This window comes from Plasmodium sp. gorilla clade G2 (genome assembly GCF_900097015.1).
Source record: "Plasmodium sp. gorilla clade G2 genome assembly, chromosome: 10".
Classification (NCBI taxonomy): domain Eukaryota; phylum Apicomplexa; class Aconoidasida; order Haemosporida; family Plasmodiidae; genus Plasmodium; species Plasmodium adleri (nom. inval.).
In genome coordinates, this window is record NC_041702.1 from 380,001 (window position 1) to 402,691 (window position 22,691).

At 18.3% G+C, this 22,691-nt stretch overlaps 6 protein-coding genes across 6 annotated transcripts; 2 read left to right on the forward strand and 4 right to left on the reverse strand.

Moving 5' to 3' along the window:
• Window positions 1-443: 443 nt before the first annotated feature.
• PADL01_1010800 (hypoxanthine-guanine phosphoribosyltransferase) lies at window positions 444-1,523 on the reverse strand (the record flags this gene model as incomplete). The annotated part of the gene is made up of 3 exons (XM_028682164.1): window positions 444-1,022; window positions 1,228-1,321; window positions 1,507-1,523. The coding sequence occupies 3 exons, from the start codon at window positions 1,521-1,523 to the stop codon at window positions 444-446; spliced, it is 690 nt and encodes a 229-aa protein (XP_028538469.1).
• Window positions 1,524-3,416: 1,893 nt separating this feature from the next.
• PADL01_1010900 (phosphoglucomutase, putative) lies at window positions 3,417-5,198 on the reverse strand (the record flags this gene model as incomplete). The annotated part of the gene is made up of 1 exon (XM_028682165.1): window positions 3,417-5,198. One exon carries the CDS (start codon window positions 5,196-5,198, stop codon window positions 3,417-3,419), a length of 1,782 nt encoding a protein of 593 aa, XP_028538470.1.
• A 1,933-nt stretch (window positions 5,199-7,131) lies between these two features.
• PADL01_1011000 (GMP synthetase) lies at window positions 7,132-8,799 on the reverse strand (the record flags this gene model as incomplete). Its single annotated transcript, XM_028682166.1, has 1 exon — window positions 7,132-8,799. One exon carries the CDS (start codon window positions 8,797-8,799, stop codon window positions 7,132-7,134), a length of 1,668 nt encoding a protein of 555 aa, XP_028538471.1.
• Window positions 8,800-11,694: 2,895 nt separating this feature from the next.
• On the forward strand, window positions 11,695-16,208 carry PADL01_1011100 (NLI interacting factor-like phosphatase, putative; the record flags this gene model as incomplete). The annotated part of the gene is made up of 3 exons (XM_028682167.1): window positions 11,695-15,643; window positions 15,783-15,984; window positions 16,115-16,208. The coding sequence occupies 3 exons, from the start codon at window positions 11,695-11,697 to the stop codon at window positions 16,206-16,208; spliced, it is 4,245 nt and encodes a 1,414-aa protein (XP_028538472.1).
• Window positions 16,209-16,904: 696 nt separating this feature from the next.
• Window positions 16,905-19,142, forward strand: PADL01_1011200 (conserved Plasmodium protein, unknown function; the record flags this gene model as incomplete). The annotated part of the gene is made up of 1 exon (XM_028682168.1): window positions 16,905-19,142. One exon carries the CDS (start codon window positions 16,905-16,907, stop codon window positions 19,140-19,142), a length of 2,238 nt encoding a protein of 745 aa, XP_028538473.1.
• Window positions 19,143-20,331: 1,189 nt separating this feature from the next.
• PADL01_1011300 (autophagy-related protein 18, putative) lies at window positions 20,332-21,603 on the reverse strand (the record flags this gene model as incomplete). Its single annotated transcript, XM_028682169.1, has 2 exons — window positions 20,332-21,344; window positions 21,474-21,603. 2 exons carry the CDS (start codon window positions 21,601-21,603, stop codon window positions 20,332-20,334), a joined length of 1,143 nt encoding a protein of 380 aa, XP_028538474.1.
• Window positions 21,604-22,691: the final 1,088 nt, after the last annotated feature.

Consider the following 22,691-nt stretch of genomic DNA (forward strand, 5'->3'; position numbering starts at 1 on the left):
TATTTTGTTTTGTTTTGTTGTGTTTTATTTTATTTTTATTTTATATGCCATGTATAATTAAAAGATATAAGTTATTCGTGTGTAATAAGTTTTAAAACATTAGAAAAAAAAATATTTATTAATACATTTATGCAGTTATTAAAAATTACATATATTTTAATGAACATTTAAAAAAGATCTCTTTAATTTTTTTTTTTTTTTTTTTTTTTTTTTTTATTGTTCACATTCATTATAAGTTATATATAAAATATGTACATAAAAATATATATATATATATATATATATACAATATATTTATACATATACACATTTTTGTAAATATGAAATACATCGTTCTCTTTTTTTTTTTTTTTTTTTTTTTTTTTTTTAAATTTTCTTGTTAAATTAATATAAATACAATGGCTCTCATATTTTTTTCATGACTTCAATAAGTGTGTTTATAATTAGGTTGCTTTATATTTCTTTTTACCTTCATCGTTAACTAAACAACAATGATCAAGATCTCTGAATACTTCATTATAATCTAAACTGTAACCAACAGCAAAGTGGTCTGGAATAGAAAATCCAACGAAATCAGCTTTAAAACCATTCCACAAAGGTGTTCTTTTGATAAAAAGACAAGCAACAGCAATTGTTTTGATTTCAAATTTTTTTAAATAATCACAAAACTGTACTAATGTTTTACCAGTATCAATAATATCTTCAACAATTAATACATTTTTTCCTTTTAAGCAAGATAAATCTTCACTTACTATTTCTAAAGTACCTGTTGACTTATCATTACAATATGATTTCACACGTACATAGTGCTCACCAAATAATGGTTTGGAGGTTTCAACGGCACTATAATTATGTATTCTGCTTAAGTGCTTTAAGAGAGCAGTAAAAAATCCACGAGATCCTTTCAATAAACAAAGAATATGAAATTCTTCATTGTTGTATACTTTCTTAATGTCATAAGCTAATTTCTCGATACGGTTTTTTATAGCACCATTTGGAACTAAGACCTTGGTAAGATATTTCTACAAAAATAAAAAATAATTAATAAGATATATAAAAATATATTTATCCAAATAAAATACAAGTATTATAATATATATATATATATATATATATATATGTCTTAATTTAGAAATATTTCTATATGTGTATTCTTATATATATATGCATTCAATGTATCATGGTTCATGATAAACAATTTATATATTTAATTTTTTTTTTTTATACTTTATAATGAGCAGGGATCAAAAAAGATTCAAGGTCATAACCATCGTCATCCTTTACGAAGATGGGATCAAAGGCATATTCACCAGCTCCTGGACTATAAAATTAATACACATATAATATATATATATTTATGTTGTTATGATACTATTAATATACACTTTTATATATAAATTAAAATATATATGCATATAAAATTCATATATTAACATCAACATTTATATAACATTTATATAACATTTATATAACATGTTGTTCTATAAATTCATTTTATTTTTTTACTTATTTGGTATTGGCATTTTCTAAAGAATGTTAAGATATAAAGATAAAAAAAAAAAAAAAAAAATTTTTTATATTTAAATATTAATTAAAATATTTTTGCCTAATGTATATAATAATATATACAAAATTGCATATTACTTTTATTAAATATTAATATATGATTATGTTTATATAAAAAGATATTTTTTATAATGACATATTATTATATATAGAAGAATACATATATGTTTATATTTATATATATACGTATTATTTAAAAATATAATAATAATATATATACAAATAAAAAAATATATTTTCTTTAATGTAATGAATTACATATATATTTTTGGTTTTTTGTGTAATGATAAGTTTATATTAAAATTTGTATTAATTTTAAATATTATATTTTTATAATAAATATAAAATAATTTTAAAATGTTATACTTTAAAAATTTTAATAATATACTTTAAAGGGGAAAAAGGAAAATGGAAAAAAAAAAAAAAAAAAAAAAAAAAAAAATATATATTTATAATATATATATTTTTTATATATTATGTATTTTCTTATGAGATGTTATTTTTATAAAAATATATATTTTGTATTTTAATTATTATTAATATGTTAATGTAGAATATTTATTATACCCTAAAATGAAGAGATCATAAACATATTTCAGATACTAACTATCTATTTCCTATTACATATATCTAAATGTTATGAAATTAAAACGAAACGGAGGAAAGAAAAAAAAATACTATAAAATATATAATACATTTATATATATATATATTTCAATTTTAATAATATATATATTATATATATATATATTCCAATTATTTTATTTTATTTATTTTTTTTTTATATATGCCTCATTATCTTTACATTTTTTTTTTTACTCTACATTATATGGATAATATATATTATATATATACATAATTTATTATCTTATATATATTATATATATGTGTATTAAAAATACATATGTAACTCATATATAATATATATATAATACATGTATGAAAATATCATTATGTTATGATAAAATTCAATTTCTTTTTTCATATTTCTTATAAATATAAAATTAATATTTAAAGAAATCATATCCATCTCGACCTCATTCAAAAAGGAAAAAAAAAAAAAAAAAAAAAAAAGAGGAACAAGAAACACGGATATATATATATATGTATAATATTTGTATTTTCATATTATGCTTAGCTTTTTAAATTTTAATATATTTATTATAATGATAAATTTAAAATCATTACTTTTTAATTATCACAATGGTATTGTATTTAAATAGGATTCTTTGATATTCCTACATTTAATATTTTCTTTTTTCGTCCTTCGCATATGTCAAATATAAAAGAGCTACATATATATTATATATATATATAATATTTCCTACGTAATTATAAATTAAAATGATGAATTTATAACTGTATGTGTTATTATATAAAAATGTTTTTTTGTTGTTTTCAAAATTATAATAGCATAAAATTAGAGAAATTAATAATAATAAAAAAAAAATTTTTTTTTCTAAATATAAAAAATGAGTGAGTGGTTTCATATATATAAATATATATGTATATATAAAAATTATTGTAAAAATGGGTTAACATTTTTTCTTTTTTTTAAAAGTGCAAATTTTAATTTAAATATATATATATATATATGTATTGATAATTATGAGTATTATTATTTCCATAACTTTAATGGTTTATAATAAAACACATTATGAATTTATAACATGAAAAATATATATATATATGTATTTATTGATTTATTTATATTTGTGTGTATTCATGTAATTATAATAATCATGTATAAAGGATAAAATATATAAACAGATTATTCTTTTTTAATTTTTTTTTTTTTTTTTTTTTTGGATTTAACAAAATATAAGTACTTTATTTTAAAATGTTATCATTTATGACCTCTTTACGTTATACTTATTTGGTTGCATAAATATAGGCATAACTTCATCTATTAGTTGGTCTATCTCCTTTTTGGCTTGTTCATACGTATCTCTAGAAATTTCTGCATACCATTTTACTTTGGGTTCTGTACCACTTGCTCTAATAGTTAGAATAGCTGTATTTTCAAAATGTATAGTAATATTTTGAGAATCTGGTGTAGGTGCAATTAAGGATTTTTTATCTTCAGTAGTAGAATCATAACCTGTTGTTAAATCTCTAATATGTATAATTTTGTATGAACCTAAATTCGTTTTATATAAACCATTAGATCTAAATTCATTAAATATACTTACAATATCGTTAGAATCAAGTACAATATAATAACCATTATTATTTACAAAATAACCTATTTCTCCTCTAATAGTTTCTAAATATTGATGGAATGTTAAATTATTTTCATATAAGTATACTGCTATTTCTATCCAGTAACCTAATGCTGATATACCACATTTATCTTTAACATGTCGTGTTAGAGCATGTCCTAGAGCTTCTTCATAACAATATAGAATAGTATAATTTTGTTCATTATATTCTATAGCTTTATTTATTAACCATTTAAATCCTGTAAGTGTTTCATCATATTTATAACCATATTTTTCACATAATTTTTTTAACATCCTTGAACACACAACTGTACATAAGAAAACATGTTTGGATTTATCAATGTTTTTCTTTTCATATTGTTTCATTAAATGGTAGGCAAAAATGATTCCTAATTCATCACCAGAAAAGACTTTCCATTTATTATTAAATTTTTCTGCACATGCAAATCTATCTGCATCAGGATCATTAGCTACTACTATAGGACTACATACATTATCAGCCAGTTCCATAGACATATCTAATGCTCCTTTTTCTTCTGGATTAGGAAATGATACTGTTGAAAAATCTGGATCTGGTAATGCTTGTTGTGGAACTGTAAGTAAGTTATTAAAACCTACTACATGCATAAGACCTTGTACAAATTTTCTACCAATCCCATGCATAGGTGAATATACAATAGCTAGTTTGGTACGTGAATTTCTATAACAATTAAAATTAAATTCATGTTTTAAATCATCCATAAAAGAATCATACATTTCAAAATATATATCTTCAACTAAGGATGTATCTTTTAAATAGAAATTATCATTTAAATATTCATATGTATCTGTCCAAGGTTCTAAATTATTTAATATACAATTCGAAATGTTTTTATCAACTGGTGGGATTATCTGAGCACCATTAGAAGCATATACTTTATAACCATTATCTAATTTAGGGTTATGAGAAGCAGTAACCATAACACCACATAAGCAATTCTTTTTTAAATTTGAATAACATAATATAGGTGTAGCAACTGTTTGAGCAAATAAGTAAACTCGAAATCCTTTAGATAAACAAACAGAAGCAGCTACATGAGCAAAAGATTCAGAATGATATCTACCATCAAATCCAAAAATTATACCTCTATTTTTACATAAATGTAAACCATAAGTATTTATTAAATATGAACATAATCCTTGTGTTGTTTGCATTATTGTAACTATATTCATTGCATTAAAACCAACACCCATTTTACCTCTTAATCCAGCTGTACCAAAATTTAATCTTTTTAAAAATAAATATTTTAATTCTTCTTCATCATTTTTTTTTAATAGTTCTACTGTCTCATCAATTAAATATTGAGGTTTCTTAAATACATTCCATAGTTCTAGCAATTTCACAACTTGTTCATTTTTTATATTTTCCATTATTTTTTTTTTATAAATACAAAAAAATATGAAACTAAATTATTATTTAATTAAATATGCATATATAATATATGTAACGATTAATTAGGTAAACGCTGTTACTATAAATTTTTATATCTATAAATGAATAAGTGTTAATTATGAATTATAAATAAAAAGAAAAAGAAATAACAAATAAATAAATAAAATGATATAATAATAAATATGATGTATTAAACATATATGTTAATAAATTATAACTATATACATATATATATATATAAAGTACCTTTTATGTAACACATATGAGATATATCAATAATATAAGAATTATAATGAATAAAAAGAATTTTCTTATTTCTCATATGATAAACACATTAAAATGAATTTGTTTATTTTTATATGTATATTTATACTTTTTATTATTCTTTTATGGTTTATATTGTAAATCTATTAACCAATATATATATATATATATACATATACATATATTTTTAGGACAAATAACAAAACAAAATTAAACATAAAAATAAACAACTATACATATATGTATATACACTATATTATAATTTGTAGATATATTCTAATATGTATATAAATCCTTATAAAATGATCATTCAAAAACAAAAAATTATATTAAAATATTTAAATTTTTGATAGTTGCATTTAAAAAAAGAAAAAAGAAAAAAGAAAAAAGAAAAAAGAAAAAAAACAATTCATAACAACACAAAAAATTAAAATACAACGATTATGCTCTTATAAATAAGTAATATATATATATATATATATATATATATATATATAATAATTATATAAAATTAAAAAAAATAAATATATGAATATATGATAGATAAAGTAGTATTTTATTCTTGATCTATATAAATAACATGTTATTATATATATACTTAATATATATTAATAAATATGTATATTTTTTTATTTTATTTTATTAAAATAAATATTAACATATATATTTCTTTATTTTTATATAAAATAAATATATCACATTATTAGATCATTTATAAGTACTTCATTTAAAAAAAAAAAAAAAAAATTACAATGATATTTTAAAAATATTTAAATATTACGAAATGTTAAATTTAATGTATTATTTATTGCTTATAAGATATTGATATATTATATATATATATATATATATATACCACATATATGTATGTATATATATTTTTTATTTTCTATATTATTTAAATTTATAATGTTAGGCGTAATATTTATATATATATTTCAAAAACTATTGCAGAGGACGTGATAACTTTTATATGTTATTATTATGATGATGATGATTAGTAGTCTCCATATTTATAATTATATAATTGAATAAAAGAATTAAAAAAAAAAAAAAATAGATCCATAATGTGTTATAAAATGAACACAATAAAAAAATATATTTAAATGGAGCTATGTGAAGATATTTTAATTTTTTTTTTTTTTTTTCCATATAATTATATATGTCTTGCTTCATTATACAAATGAACATATATATATATATATATATATGTATGTTTATATATTTAAGTTGTAATATATTTTAAAATTTATGGGTAAACAAATTTTCTTTTATTTTCTTTTCTTTACTTTTTTTTTTTTTTTTTTATACTTCGAGATATATCTATATGCATTTAAAAAAAAATAAGTCGTGTTGTAATATTTCGTGTTCAGAAAAATGTAATTATATTTAATATAAAGGTAAAACAAAATTGGATTTTTATTCTTAATAATTCAAAATTGTAAAATATGTAAAAAAAAAAAATAATATATATATAAATAAAAAATAATTTTTTTTTTTATAATAAATTACAAAATATTTATTTTACGTAATATATAATACTATCTAAAAATTAATGTATTTGTATTGATAATATGGTGATGAATAAAAATCATGTAGCTATCACATATATATATATATATATATATATATATATATTTCCATATTTCATTCGAATTCAATTGTTGCTGGGGGTTTGGATGATATATCATATAATATCCTGTTGACACCTTTTACTTCGCTCAATATTCTAGTAGTAATTTTATCTAGAATATCATAAGGTATTTGATACCAATTAGCTGTCATAAAAGATGATGTTTTGACAGCTCTAAGAACACAAACATAATCATATGATCTTGCATCACCTCTTACACCTACCGATTTTGATGATAAAAGTACAGCAAAAGCTTGACTGATTTTATTATATAATCCATATTGTTTTAAATCGCTTATAAAAATATCATCAACTTCTCTTAATATATTTAATTTCTGTTTATCTATTTCTCCAATAATTCTAATTGCTAATCCAGGTCCTGGGAATGGATGTCTATTAGTAATTTCATCTGGTAAGTTTAATTCTTTTGATAATGTTTTAACATCATCTTTAAATAAATATTTGAATGGTTCAAATAATTTAAACTTCAAATTTTTTGGTAACCCTCCTACATTATGATGAGTTTTAATTGTATCTGATAAATTTTTTGAACACTTACTTTCAATAATATCTGGATATAGAGTACCTTGTAATAAAAATGTTTTGTTTATATCTATATCTATATTGTTTACTGCCTTTTCAAACTCTTCAATAAATAATTTCCCTATAATTTTTCTCTTCTGTTCTGGATCTGTAACACCTTGGAGGTTTGATAAAAAATTTTCAGAAGCATCAATTTTTGTTATATTCATATCAGGAAATATAGATTTTAAAAACTTATATACATTTTCTCCTTCATTTTTTCTTAACAAGCCATTATCAATAAAGATACCAAAAAATCGTTCTTTAAAAATTTTATGTGTATATGCAGCAGCAACAGTACTATCTATACCACCAGACATAGCTGCGATAACATAATGATCATGTTTATATTTTTCTATATTTCTTAATTCTAATTCATGATAACGTATGGGATCAAATTGTTTTTTACATTTACATATATTATATGCAAAGTTATAAAACATTAATTCTCCATCTAATGATTCATATACCTCTGGATGATATTGAACAGCATATATGTTATATTCTTTATTATATATAGAACATATAAAACAATTTTCACTTGAACTAACTAAATAAAAATTTTCTGGAATTTTTGTAACCTCATCATTATGATTCATCCAAACTGTTGTAATATCATTTTTAATATTTTCAAATAAAGAACAGGTCTCATTCATTAATTTATAATTTGAATATAAATCAATAGCAGATGAACTATCACAAAAATTACTATAATATGTTATATTATTAATATTATCATTTCTTAATATGTTCACATCAGTACATCCATATTCTGATGTCTTCGATTTCTTAACCTCACCATTCATTTGTACTGCTATTTCTTGCATACCATAACATATACCGAAAATTGGAATCTTCTTTTCTAAAAAATATTCAAATACTTCTTTCTTCAAATGAGGAGAACCAGCCTGAGTAACTGAATAAGGACCACCTGATAATATAACTCCCTTTATATTCATATCCTTAATATCATTTAATTCAACACCATAGTCTTTCGTTTCACTAAATATCTTAATATTGTTTAATCTTTTTACAATAAGATGAAAGTATTGAGAACCGAAATTCAATACCAAAATTTTGTCGTACTCCTCTCCTTCCATTTCAAAAAAAAACAAAAAAAATTAAAATAAAATAAAAATAAAAAAATAAAAATATAAAAATATATATAAAATGTATAAATATATAATAATAGGTAATTATGTTCTATATATATTTTTTTTAATAAATGGGATCATAAAAAATTCAAAAAAAGATATCTACATACTTATTATACTTATATATATGAAATATTTTTTCTAATATATATATATATTATATATATATGTTTATTTATAATTGTTCTCTTTTATTTTATTTTCTTTTATTTTTTATTTTTATTTTATTTTTTTCTATTTCAATTCATCATAGAAATATGTAGATAACATTTTAAAAAAGAAAAAGAAAAAATTAATTTGAAAAATATATTTTATTCAAACTATTATTTTTATTTATTGAATTCGAAAAATGTATGAAGAAATAAAATAAAATAAGAAAATACTCATTTAATATTGTATTTCTACTAATATTTAGGTGAAGGTGGCGACAGTATAATAAAATGTTATATATTTATTATAATATACAAGAAAGAGTTTTTATAAAAATTACATTTATCAAAATATAAGGCATGACAAAAAGTTAATGTTATCAAAATTTTAAAATATTATAATTATATATATATATAATATATATATAATATATTTCAATTAGAGAAAAAAGAATATGCATACATGAATATAAATATATTATTTTTTTATATTATGCACTTGTTATTTTATATATATATATATATATAATATAGTAATATTATTTATTTTTTTATGGTATATATTATAAAAAATTTATATTTAATTTATATTATACTTATATTATATAACAAAATGAATCTATGTATATTTTTTTAATAATCTACATATAATTAATATTTTTTTTTTTTTTTTTTTTTTTTTTTTATTATGAAAAAGAGAAAAAAGTATTTAATAAATATATTCTGTAAAAGGGTAATAAAAATAAATAAGTATATTTTGTTTATAATAATTTATATATTGTATATTTTTTTTAATATTATTTTATATATGTACTTTTAATAAATCACCATCTATTTTTAAAATTTGTTTATATATATATATTAGTTCTTTATTTATATATCACCATAAAAAGTAAAAAAAAAAAAAAAAAAAAAAAAAAAAAATCAGACCGATATTTTATTATAAATTCTATGTTTTAAATTATATAATATTAATGTTTGTATTTTTTAAAATTTTTTTTTATTATTTGATATAAATAAAAAAGTATGTTGTTCAGAAAGGATCAACCTATACTTTACTATAATTTATTATACATATTAAATATAAATATTATTACAAAAATTTATACATATATATATTTTTTTGTAGTTGGATAAATTTGTGACTTTTTTAATTTCGTTTGTAAATATTTCATATTAATAATGAGGAAGAAATATATAGAATATATTAATGAATAAATATAAAGACATTATTATATAAGTATAAATATGACTTTTCATTTATTCCTGTATATATATTTCTTTTATATGTGTATTTTTTTATTATATATTTTTAATATATGTTTGTCTAGTTTGTAATATTAATAAAATGAATTCCTCTTAATTTATATATGCTACAAAAAATATATTATATAAATCGAACAGAGTCATAACCCAAAGAAAATGAGATACAGTTGAATTATATTTTTGTTTAGTATTCAGTTTTTTTTTTATTTTATTTAAAAGTTAATATATTTATATATTATTAGATATGTGCATCCACCAAATATTATAAATATATATATATATATATATATATATATTATAATAACAAGTAATAAATAATAAATATATCCTATCATATAATCAAAAAAAAGAAAAAAAAAAAATTCTTCAGTGAATTAAAATTGCACTAACCTTTAATAAACAAACTTATAAATATTTTCACCTTATTATATAATATAATATATATATATATATATATATAATATAATAAAGGATATACATTACAATGATAAACCATATTAGACATAATTAAAAAGTAAAATATTTTATAAAACCATAATGTCGTAAAAAAAAAAAAAAAAAATATACATATATATATAATATATATAATGTACAGAATAGTATAACAGAACACTTCAAAACTTACGAAAATACAATAACAAAAGAATAAATATTATGCAAAAAGGAAAATATAAAAAGAAACAAAAGAAAAATTTACACACTATTTTGATAATATAATAAAAACAATAAATAAATAAATAAATAAATTATTTGTATATATATATACATATATATATATATATTTAATTTTTAATGTACACCTTAGAATATTATTAATAATTGTACCAGATTTTTGCCAAACCAATTAATATACAAAAATAATATATATATAATATATATAATATATATATATTTATATAATTTAATATTTTGAAAGTTTTGTGAAGCATAATATATTTTACAAAATAACTATGTGAAACCTAATTATTTCATTTTATTTTATATTACTAATTATTTTTTTGGAACATTTATATATTATAAAACAAAAACGATTTATATACACAAAAATATACATCAATATTTTACACTTTTCAATTATAATAAAAATATATATATATATATATATATATATATATATTTTTGTTCATTATTTTTTTATTTATCATTATGTAAAAGCTTTTATATATTAATTATATCTTTTTAATTTCCTCCTTTTTTTTCTTACCCCATTTTTCAATTGTGTCAAATACTTGTTAATTTTTTCTCCCCATTTTTTTTTTTTTTTTTTTCAATTTTGATTTAAATATGATTCTTAACATTTAATAAGTTGATATATATATATATATGTATATATATTTTTTTTTCTGTTACCTCTTTGTTTATATATTTATTTTTTTTTTTTAATAAATTTAAGATATTGTATGAAATTTAACTTTTTCTTTTCATTATGGATATGAGAAATATATATTTACCGGAAGGTGTAAGACTACCTTGTAAATTAAAATGGACTGTGGATAATAATTCAATGGTTAGCTCTAATCAGATTATAGCTTTTATAATTGAAGAGAATGAAGAAGTAATTGCAGGTGAGGAGAAGAATCAAGAGGTACAACCTTCTATTAAGGAAGAACACATTGAAAAGGAAAACTATAATACTAAAAACAATGTTGATAATAATATTATTGAGAATAAAGAAGGGAATGACATAGTACTTAAACAAGATAATTACAATGATATAAATAATAATCAAATATGTTTAAATAATGAACATATTGTAAAGGATATAAATTCAACATGTTCTAATAAAAATATAAATAATTTACATGACTCTAATAAAACCGAGGAAAGTAATTCTTTACCACCTAATAATAATATTAATCATAATGAGAATAAGAATAACTGTGTAAAAGATGAAAATATAAATGAAAATTCTGATAATAGCAAAAGTGTCATTAATGATAATGTTATAAATAGTGAGCTTAAAAATAATGAGTTGAATAAAAAAGATGATACAAATGTAATTAGTTTGGATTCAAAATATAATGAAAAGAAAAATGTAATAAATTTTATTTTAAATAATAGAAAAAATTGTGAAATAAAAAATAATAATATTTTTTTAAGAAGTAATAATAATGGGAAAATAAATATTTTAAAAAATCATCAAAATGAAGAATATATATATATTAATAATGCAAATGAATTATTATGTGAAATTCTTGATGTCAAATGTAATCATGAAATTATATTCTCAGGGATTTGTACTAACTGTCTTTTAAATCAAGAAGAAATTAATAAAAGTGAAGAACAAAAATATTTTGTTACTCCAAGTTTCTTACCAGGTCAAAATGAATTATATATAAATACTGATAAAGCAATTGATTTAGAAAAAGAAAGAATGAGAACAATTATAGATAAAAAAAAACTTTGCTTAGTTCTAGATTTAGATAATACACTTTTACATGCATCATTTTCCTTATTATCTGTTAATGTGAATAATGATATAATAAATATAACTACTGATATTAATGGTAGTTTAGAAAATGAAATAAATTATATAGAAGAATTAAATACACAAGTATCTAATACGAACAATTCGGATGATATAAAATCGAACACCAAAAATAAAAAAGCTTCTCCAATTGTATGCAAATTGAATAATGAAAAAATTTTCTCTATGAATAATAAAAATAAAAATGAACAAACGCAAACGCAAAATTATATGGATAGAAGTGATATGCAAATACAGACAAAGGAAATGCAAAATAAACATATAAATGTGAACAATAATAATAATATGGACAATAATAATATTAATAATAATATTAATAATAATCTTAATAATAATAATAATAATAATAATGGTGGTATGGAAGATGGTACTCTCATCAAGGAAGACTTAATATATCCCCACTATTGTAAAAATAAAAACTCCATCGAAATATACCCCAAAATAGAAGATATAAAAGCGTCGTATCAAAATTATTGTGAATTTTTAGAAAAGGTAAATACCATAAATTTATTAAAACATAAAGGGAAATATATACACTATGAAGATTTTAATGATAACCAGATAAAAAGGAAAATAGAGAAATTAGAATCTAGTGTTCTAAAAACAAATGTAAAATATCAAAAAGGTGATTATATTATTTACTATAAACTAAGACCAGGAGTTATTGAATTTTTAAGAACAATGAGTGAAAAATATGAAATATATTTATATACTATGGGTACATTAGAACATGCAAAATCATGTTTATTTTTATTAGATCCTCTTAGGAAATTTTTTGGAAATAGAGTATTTTCTAGAAAGGATTGTTTAAATAGTTTGAAACATTTAAATAAAATATTACCAACATATCGTAGTGTATCTATATGTATAGACGATAGTGATTATATATGGAAAGAAAATAGTTCTTGTATCAAAGTACATGGATATAATTATTTTCCTGATATTAACTTTTTTGAAGATATTAAAAGAGCTCCATATTTCTTAACTAAATTTTTTACTTTTGCTCAGTCATATTTAAATTTCACATCAAATATATATCGTTTTATAAATTTTAAATGTAGTGAACATGAAGAATTTTTAAAATTTCGTAAAAATAATATCATGTTATATAATATGAATAATCAGGTCCATTTCTCCAATATGAATACACATAACAGTAATAATTATGACGTACAAATAAAGGAAGATTTATATTGTATTACTGAAAATAATCAAGCGCAGAATAATGAATTATCACAAAATATGAATGGAAATACATATATTGAACCATTACAAATGAGAAATAAAAATGATCAAGAAACATTATTAGATGGGAACAATTCGATAAATATTAATAATGAAATGGAAGAAATGAATGATAACAATTTTATAGACTTGGATAAAGAATTTGAAACGGATAATGAGAGTGATCTAAATTTGGAGGACGACGAGTTAGATGATATATTTGATATATATAATAATGTTAACAATAATAATAATAATAATAATAATAATATTAATAGTTATAACAATACATACCTTTTAGATACAAGAAATGATTTGATAGAATTATATGATGAGTCATATAATTATGACAAACAAAATATTTTAGAAGATAATAACAGTAATTATTTAAATAAACAAAATGATATATATGATAATAAAGATAAAACATTAAATAAAGAAATAAAATCATTACAATCATTATCATATAATGAAGATAATATACTTTATGATGAAAATATCATTCTTCAAACAGTACAAAAAGGAATAATTGAAAATAATAATGTTAATTTTATGTATGAAGAAAATAAAATATCTCTTGAAAAGGAAAAAGAAACAAATGAAAATGTATTAAAAAATAATACCAATTTATTAGATGTAAATAAATCTATTAATAAAAAAAAAAAAAAAAAAAAATGTAAAAAAAATAATGAAATAAAAAATGGTGAAATAAATACACCATTCTTACGAAATGATACAAAAAATTATGTGCAACCACCAAATTCTTTGTTAAAATCGGTTCATAGAAATATATCATATGAAGATGAAATTATTTTAAAATTTATATCTGAGGAAAATTTCAGAAAATACGAAAAGTATGTTTTAGATTTTTTATGTAATTATTTTGAAAAAAACGAAAACGATACAATGAAAAGTCAAACGTCTTCTCAAATGTCTGAAGAGGAATATATAGAGAGTTCAAAATGTGACATAACAAATGATGATATTCCAAGTGAAGAGAATACATCTGATGAAGATGATTTTGAAGGAGAATTTGTAAATCTAAAAGATCAAGAGGATGAAATACATATGTTTTTAGATGATGATTTTGAGGGGGAATTTGTAAATTTGAAAGATGAAAATGATGAAGAATATACATATATGGATGATTATATGGATGGAAAATATTCAAATGTAAAAGATGAAAAAAATAAAAAATGTTATGAAAAAAATAAAAAGAATAAAAATAATTATAAAAAAAATTCTGAGAAAAATGATGATCCCCGTAATGAATTAAAAAAATATAAAATGAAAGTTAAAAAAAAAATTATAAAAAAAACTAATAAAAATTCAAATGTGAAAATATCTAAATCTTCAAAACATATTAACCAAATGAATAATACTTCAACAAATAATAATGAAATAAAACAAAACAATGAATATTATGAATCTTTCTTTATTCCAAAAAATTTAACAGAATTCAATTTTAAAGATAATGATAAACAATTATATTATTTAATGTCATTATTAAATGAAATTCATGATATTTTTTACAAAATGTTAGAACAATTTAAACGAAAAGAAACAAATGAACAAAATAGAGATGATCAAATATATAACTATTTTTTAAGATATCCTGTTGTTCGCACTATATTGAATCAATACCGAAAACAAGTTTTAAAGGGTACATATAAATGATATATAAATGATATATATATATATATATATATAGATATAGAAATTGATAGATTTATTTGTATTAATAAATACGTGATTGAAATGTTATTTCATATTTTTATTATTTTATATTATCTTCTTTTTAGGTTTCACGTTCAATATAGGCTTATTATCAGATGATATTAAACGAAGCGATTTTATGGATAACATTCTAAAATTCGGTGGACTTATTAACAACCAAGATTACAATCATTTATTAACTGTTAATGCTTTTATAGAAAATGAAAATATTAAAAATGTGCGCACATCTAATTTGATGTGGCTCGAAAGAGCCCTTTATACTTGGAAGTAATTAATAATAAAAACTTAATGAAAATAATTATATGCATTATTTTATATATATATATATATATATTTATTTATTTATTTATTTTTTTTTTTTTTTTTTTTTCCTTTCGTAAACCACTCCTTTTTATAGAAGTAGCAATCCAAAGTATTATGACATGAAAACCTGGGAAAAATTGCATCGAAATTTTTGGGATGTCATTGAATATGAAGAAAATAAAAAATAAATAATATTTTATCTCTTGCACATATATAAAAAATAAAAAGTTTAATCAATATTTCTTTAAAATTTTTTTTTTTTTTTTTTTTTTTTTTTTGCATTGTTCCTATTATATAATATGCATATATAATTTCTATATACGAATATTTTATTTATTTTTTTTTTTTTGATATTTTTTTTTTTTATTTTACTTTTTGTTATAACCTGGAAAAATGAAAAAGAAAATATAAAGAATAAATGTGTATGGAAAAAAAAAAAAGAAAAGAATTATGTTAATAAAAAAATATATAGTATATTAATTTTTCTGGTTGATATAAACACAATTCCTCTGATAATATATTTGTATTTAAATACATTTATATTAAATAATCTTTAATATAATATTAAAATATGCTAATAAGAATGTAAATAAATAAAAGTATTAAATTAAAGTATGAACAATAAAATAAATAAATAAATAAATAAATAAATAAATACATAAATACATAAGTTTTAGCATTACCACACACAATTCATAAAAAATGTGAGGGACTTTTCTGTAATTATATAAAGGTGTTTTCTTTAAGGTATATATATGAACATTATAGAGGAAATTCAAAAAAAAAAAAAAAAATATGCATATAAATTTAGAAATATATATATATATATATATATATATATATATATATTTTTATTTCATTGTTTTAATAAAATATATTTATAAATGATCAAAATAAGTTCATTAAGAAGAAAGGCAGACCCTCTATTAATTGTTAGTAAAAGATTACCGTCTTACATAAAAAAGGAAAAAATAAAATTAACCAGAAATAGCAACGTTAATAAAAAAAATGTAAAATATTATCAGGTACCTCATTTTGTTCAAGAACTTATAAAATTTACGAGAAAGAATAAACTTTGGAAGGAACAAAAAAATGAGAATATCATGGACATAAATAATAATAATGATCATCCATGTTATAACAATATTATAAATAAAAACAAAATTCATTATGTTAATAATCTTCTTAATGAAATACCGAAAAATAAAAATCTGTTAACATCCTATCTAATATGTGAAATATATGGATGTTTATACAAATTGAATTATTTAAAGCTAGATATAATATTTCTTTTATTTAGTATTCTTATAAACAATACCATCAATTTTTTTAATTTGAGTGGTTATGTAAATTGTAATTTTAAAGAGCTAATAAATATTACCAAATATATATATCATTTTCAAAATGTATGTAATTCAAATATTCAAAATATTCTTCATAAGAAACCGAAATTGACAGAACTAAAAATTGTTCAAAGGTATCTTAAAGAAAATAATAAGGAAATGAAAAACAAACATGGGTGTTATAATTATATATATAATTATATACAAAAATATGATCATATTGATAATATAGACATTTTAATTTATTCCCTAATTAAATGTAAAAAAGATGAAAAAGGTTATATATATGAAAAGATAAAAAAAAAGGATATTATATTAGATGATGAAAATGATATTACTAGTAATATAAGAAATATATCAAATATGTCAAATATGTCAAATATGTCAAACATATCAAACATATCAAATATGTCAAATATGTCAAATATGTCAAACATATCAAACATATCAAATATGTCAAATATGTCAAACATATCAAATATATTTCCCCCTGCTATTACAAATACATCCAATTATAATAACACATTAGTAGACGATAATAACGATATGGATCGTCTAATAGATTATATAAACTCGTTCTATAAATTAAATGATATGTTCAATTTTTTACTGAACAAAATTTTGAACTATTTCAATGAGAATTCAGTAAATTTTGATTTTCATAATTTAAAATTATTATTTTTTTTTATTTCAAAATTCGAAAAATTCGACACTAATTTGTTAGAAAATATATCGAATAGATTAATTAGCGAAATCGAAAAAATGAAAACGAATCCCAAATTATTGGATGATGAAGAAAATTCAACAAATGATCCATTAGAAAAAAATATAGTAAATCATTTAAATCATAATAAAATAAAAAGATCAAATATGTATAATAAAAAAATGAGATATATAAATACATTTAATAAAATTAATTCGAAAGAATTTCTTATTCTACCATATACTATTGGTTTATCTATGAACAGATATTTTAATAATTATCTTATAGAATATATAAATATCTATATATTAAGTCTTATTAATTCTAGAGTTAATTGTGATATACAAACTTTTATATATACTTTGATAGGTTACAGACATATCATGGTTAACTTTTTTATTCTATATAACATTTTTCTCTTTAAAGAAAAGTGTTTTCAAAATGAAAATTTATTAAAAAAATATAAATTTTTCTTAAACAAATTAATTCATTATGATATACAAAACATGAATCAAATATCATCCAATAAAATCATAAAAATAAAAAATCATATGATGAATAATAAAATAAAAAGCGAACAAGAAATCAACCAAATGAATCATAATAAATATATAAACGTATTAAATTTGGAAGACACAAAACATACTATTAATCATTTAAATTTAGATCAAAAAAATATATCTCTACAATCAGTAAAAGAACAAGACTTACATAATATATATTATACATCATCAAAAAATGAACTGAAAATAAACCAAAAAAATATTTTTGATTTACTAATAAAAGAGTTTCACATAAATTTAGAAAAAATAATGTTAATAAATTTTGACAAGAATTCATTATATCAACAATATACTAGTAAAGATATTTATCATTTTTTTATAACTTATAAGAAATTATTTCAGAAGGTATATAATTATTCCATATTCTTATTAGATAAACATAATATTAATGATATGCTTACAATATATCAACATATCAAAGCACATTCATTAAATGACATAATAATAAACCATATCTTTATAGAAACACTTTATAATAAAATAATTTTAAATTCGGTTCCAAAAAAAAATTAATGTTTCAGATTATTAATATATATCATATATATATATATATATATATATATATATATATATATAATAAAAATGATATTTTATTCTTTTTTTTCTTTTTAAAAAAAACAAAAATAAAAAAAATAAAGAATAAGTGAATGAATAAATGAAAGAAAAAAAAAAAAAAAAGTAAATGAAAATATAAATAAAAAAAAAAAATTAAAATTTATATATGCGGAAAATTAATATTCCAAAAAATATGTATATATATATATATATATATATATATATATATTAAACATAAAAATAAGCCAAGAAGAAAAACACAAAATGAAAAAATAATAATAATAGTAATAATAAAATAAAATAAATAAATAATATAAATAATTATTCTTTTTATTATTATTTTATTTGATTTTATTTCTTTTATCATTATTATTATTATTATTTTTTTTATTAGCTCTCTATAGAAAATGCAATATTATATATTTTTCAAAATATAATTATGTAGGTAAGTACATAAAGATATAAATAAATAAATAAATATATATATATATATATATATTATTTAGAATTCAAAAAAAAAAAAAAAAAGGAAGAAATATCGATATAAAATTGTTCCAATGAAAATATATAAATATATATATGTGTAATATAATCAATATGGAAAAGGCAATTAATTCTATATTTATGTATACAGATTATGATATGTGTAAATTTATCAAATGGTATAGACTGTTTTTTTTCTTTTAAAGCAAATATAAAACAAAATGAATATATATATATATATATATATATATATTTATATTTATATTTTTTTGTGTTAATTTTTTAATTTTTTTTTTTTTTTTTTCCTTTTTTTTTTTTTCTGCTTTAACAACTTGTTACATATATATTAATCAAAAACTTGGTTCATTTTTGTATAAGACATCTTCCTTTTTTTTTATTTCTTTTGATCCATCTTCACATTGGGGCTCAATAAGATGTTCAAATATATATATATAATATATATATATTATATAAATTATATATATTTTTATATGTATATATATATTGCTTTTAGGGGATTATTAAAAAGTTTATTAAAAAAAAAAAAAGTTTAATTTAATACATATATATATATATATATATATATATATATATATATTTATTTATTTATTTATTTATGAAATGTAGCTATTGGTCATAATTATTTTGTGAGGGTTACTAAAAATTAATCAAAACTATGTGATGAGATTTTAAACATATCACCTCCGATATGTTCATTAAATCTTAATTTATAAATGATTCCATTTGAGCAGATAACAATAATACAATTTTGATCATTGACAAATGCACAAATGGATGAAATTTTTTTTCCTGGTAATTTATATGAAGCAAAACTCCATTCACTATTTAAATACGGATGACAAGGTAATAAACATTTTAAAGAAGATTTTTTATTTTTTGATTCTTTTTCATAATTTAATAAAGCTGGTGGAGATACATTTTTACCTTTACATATAATATCCACCTTTCTTAAAGGTCTTTTTTTTTTATATATAGAAAATACATGAACTGTATTTCTACTAGAAGTTAAACATAGCCAATTATTATCTTCACTGATATTTAAGGATAAAATTTTTGCATTTTTAGTACCTCTTCTAAATTCATTTAATAATGTTCCATCAAAGGTATTAAATAATCTAATTATAGTACCTTTTGTTGATGATGTAACAAGTAATTTACCATCATTACTTAAATTAATACATCCAATAGAATTATCATGGGCATATATACTCAAATTTGTTTTAAAATTTATATAAGGTAATTCTTCATGTATATTTTCACTTGAATTTATTTCGAATATATGAATATTTACTCTTCCTTTTATTGGTGATAAATAAGCAATAATAATATTTTTATCAATATTAGATAAACAACATAAACCTGATACATTTTTTGAAGTATTTAACGTTTCAAGTAATATTATATCTTTTAATCTATATATACATAATTTATATTCTAATATAACTACAATTATTTCTCTTAACAATCTTACACCTATAATATTTGATGAAAATGTTAATTTAGCTATTTCTCTCATTTGTCTATCATCCCATATTATCAAAACATTTTTTGCCCATTTCCCTTTCTTATCATTCTTATTGCCTGTAATTGCTAAAATATTACATCGATATAACATTTCGGCTAGGTATAAGCCATTCTTATTTCTATCAGTCAAATCTGCGAAAAAAAAAAAATATATATATATATATATATATATATATATATATACATAATTATAAACACATATATATGTATACATATATATATAATATTTCCACATATTTTTTTATACATCTAAATTATTACCTCTACTATATGTTTGAGTAAACGGGTTTGTGTTGTATATCTTGAAACCTTTCTCATTGGCCATACACAAACAACCATAATCCTGGTTAAATGATATATATCTATTATTATCTAATCTTAATGATACCATTTTTATTTTTATTTTTTTTTTTTTTTTTTTTTTTTATTTTTTTTATTATTTTTTTTATTATTTTTTTTATTATTATTTTTTTTAATCTCTAACAAACGGAAAATGTTTTATTTTAATTTTTTCTATAATAAATGTGGTAAAATATATGAAAAGGCAAACATACATATATATAATATATTATATATATATATATAATATATATTTATTACAATGGAATATATCTATATTACATTTAGTACACATATATTCTATGTGCTTTATTTTTCTTTTTTAATTTTTTTCTTTTTTTTTTTTTTTTTTCTTCTCTTGTTCTTGTGTATATATTATATGTCATATAATTTTAAAAAAATCATTCTTTTATTTTATTTCCCTTTTTCATTATTTTTTTATAAAAGCATCATACATTCATATTTTTATATAGAACATATATATATATATATATATATATATATTCAAAATAATGAAGAGAAAAAATTAAAATAAAACAGAACAAAATAATATTATATTATATTATATTTTATAATCTAATTATTTTTAATACATATAATATAAAAAAATCACTATACATATATATCTATAACAACTTTTATATAATATTTTATATCGTACTCAATATTTAAAGGTGTAAGTATATCTTTATCATATTTTCATAAAACATGAATAAGCTTAAAAACAAACACATACATATATTAAGAATTATATAAAATGACATGAAAAAAAAAAAAAAAATTATATATATAAAAATAATATGTATATAATAAAATATAATAATAATTCATATATTAATCAATTATATAACATATAAATCAACAGGATCTGAACAAGATAATATAATTATATTATTATAAGTTTTGTAAAAAAAAAAAAAAAAATAATAAAAAATTAAAAAAAAAAAGTACATATATATAAATATAATTATGATAAAATATACAAGTAAATACAATATATATATATATATAATATGAATAAAAGAATAAATAAAAAAAAATATATATATTTTTTTATAATAAAAAATTATATATTTTATGTTAATTTTAATTTAATTTAAATAAAATATACATAAATTATTATTATATTATTATAATATA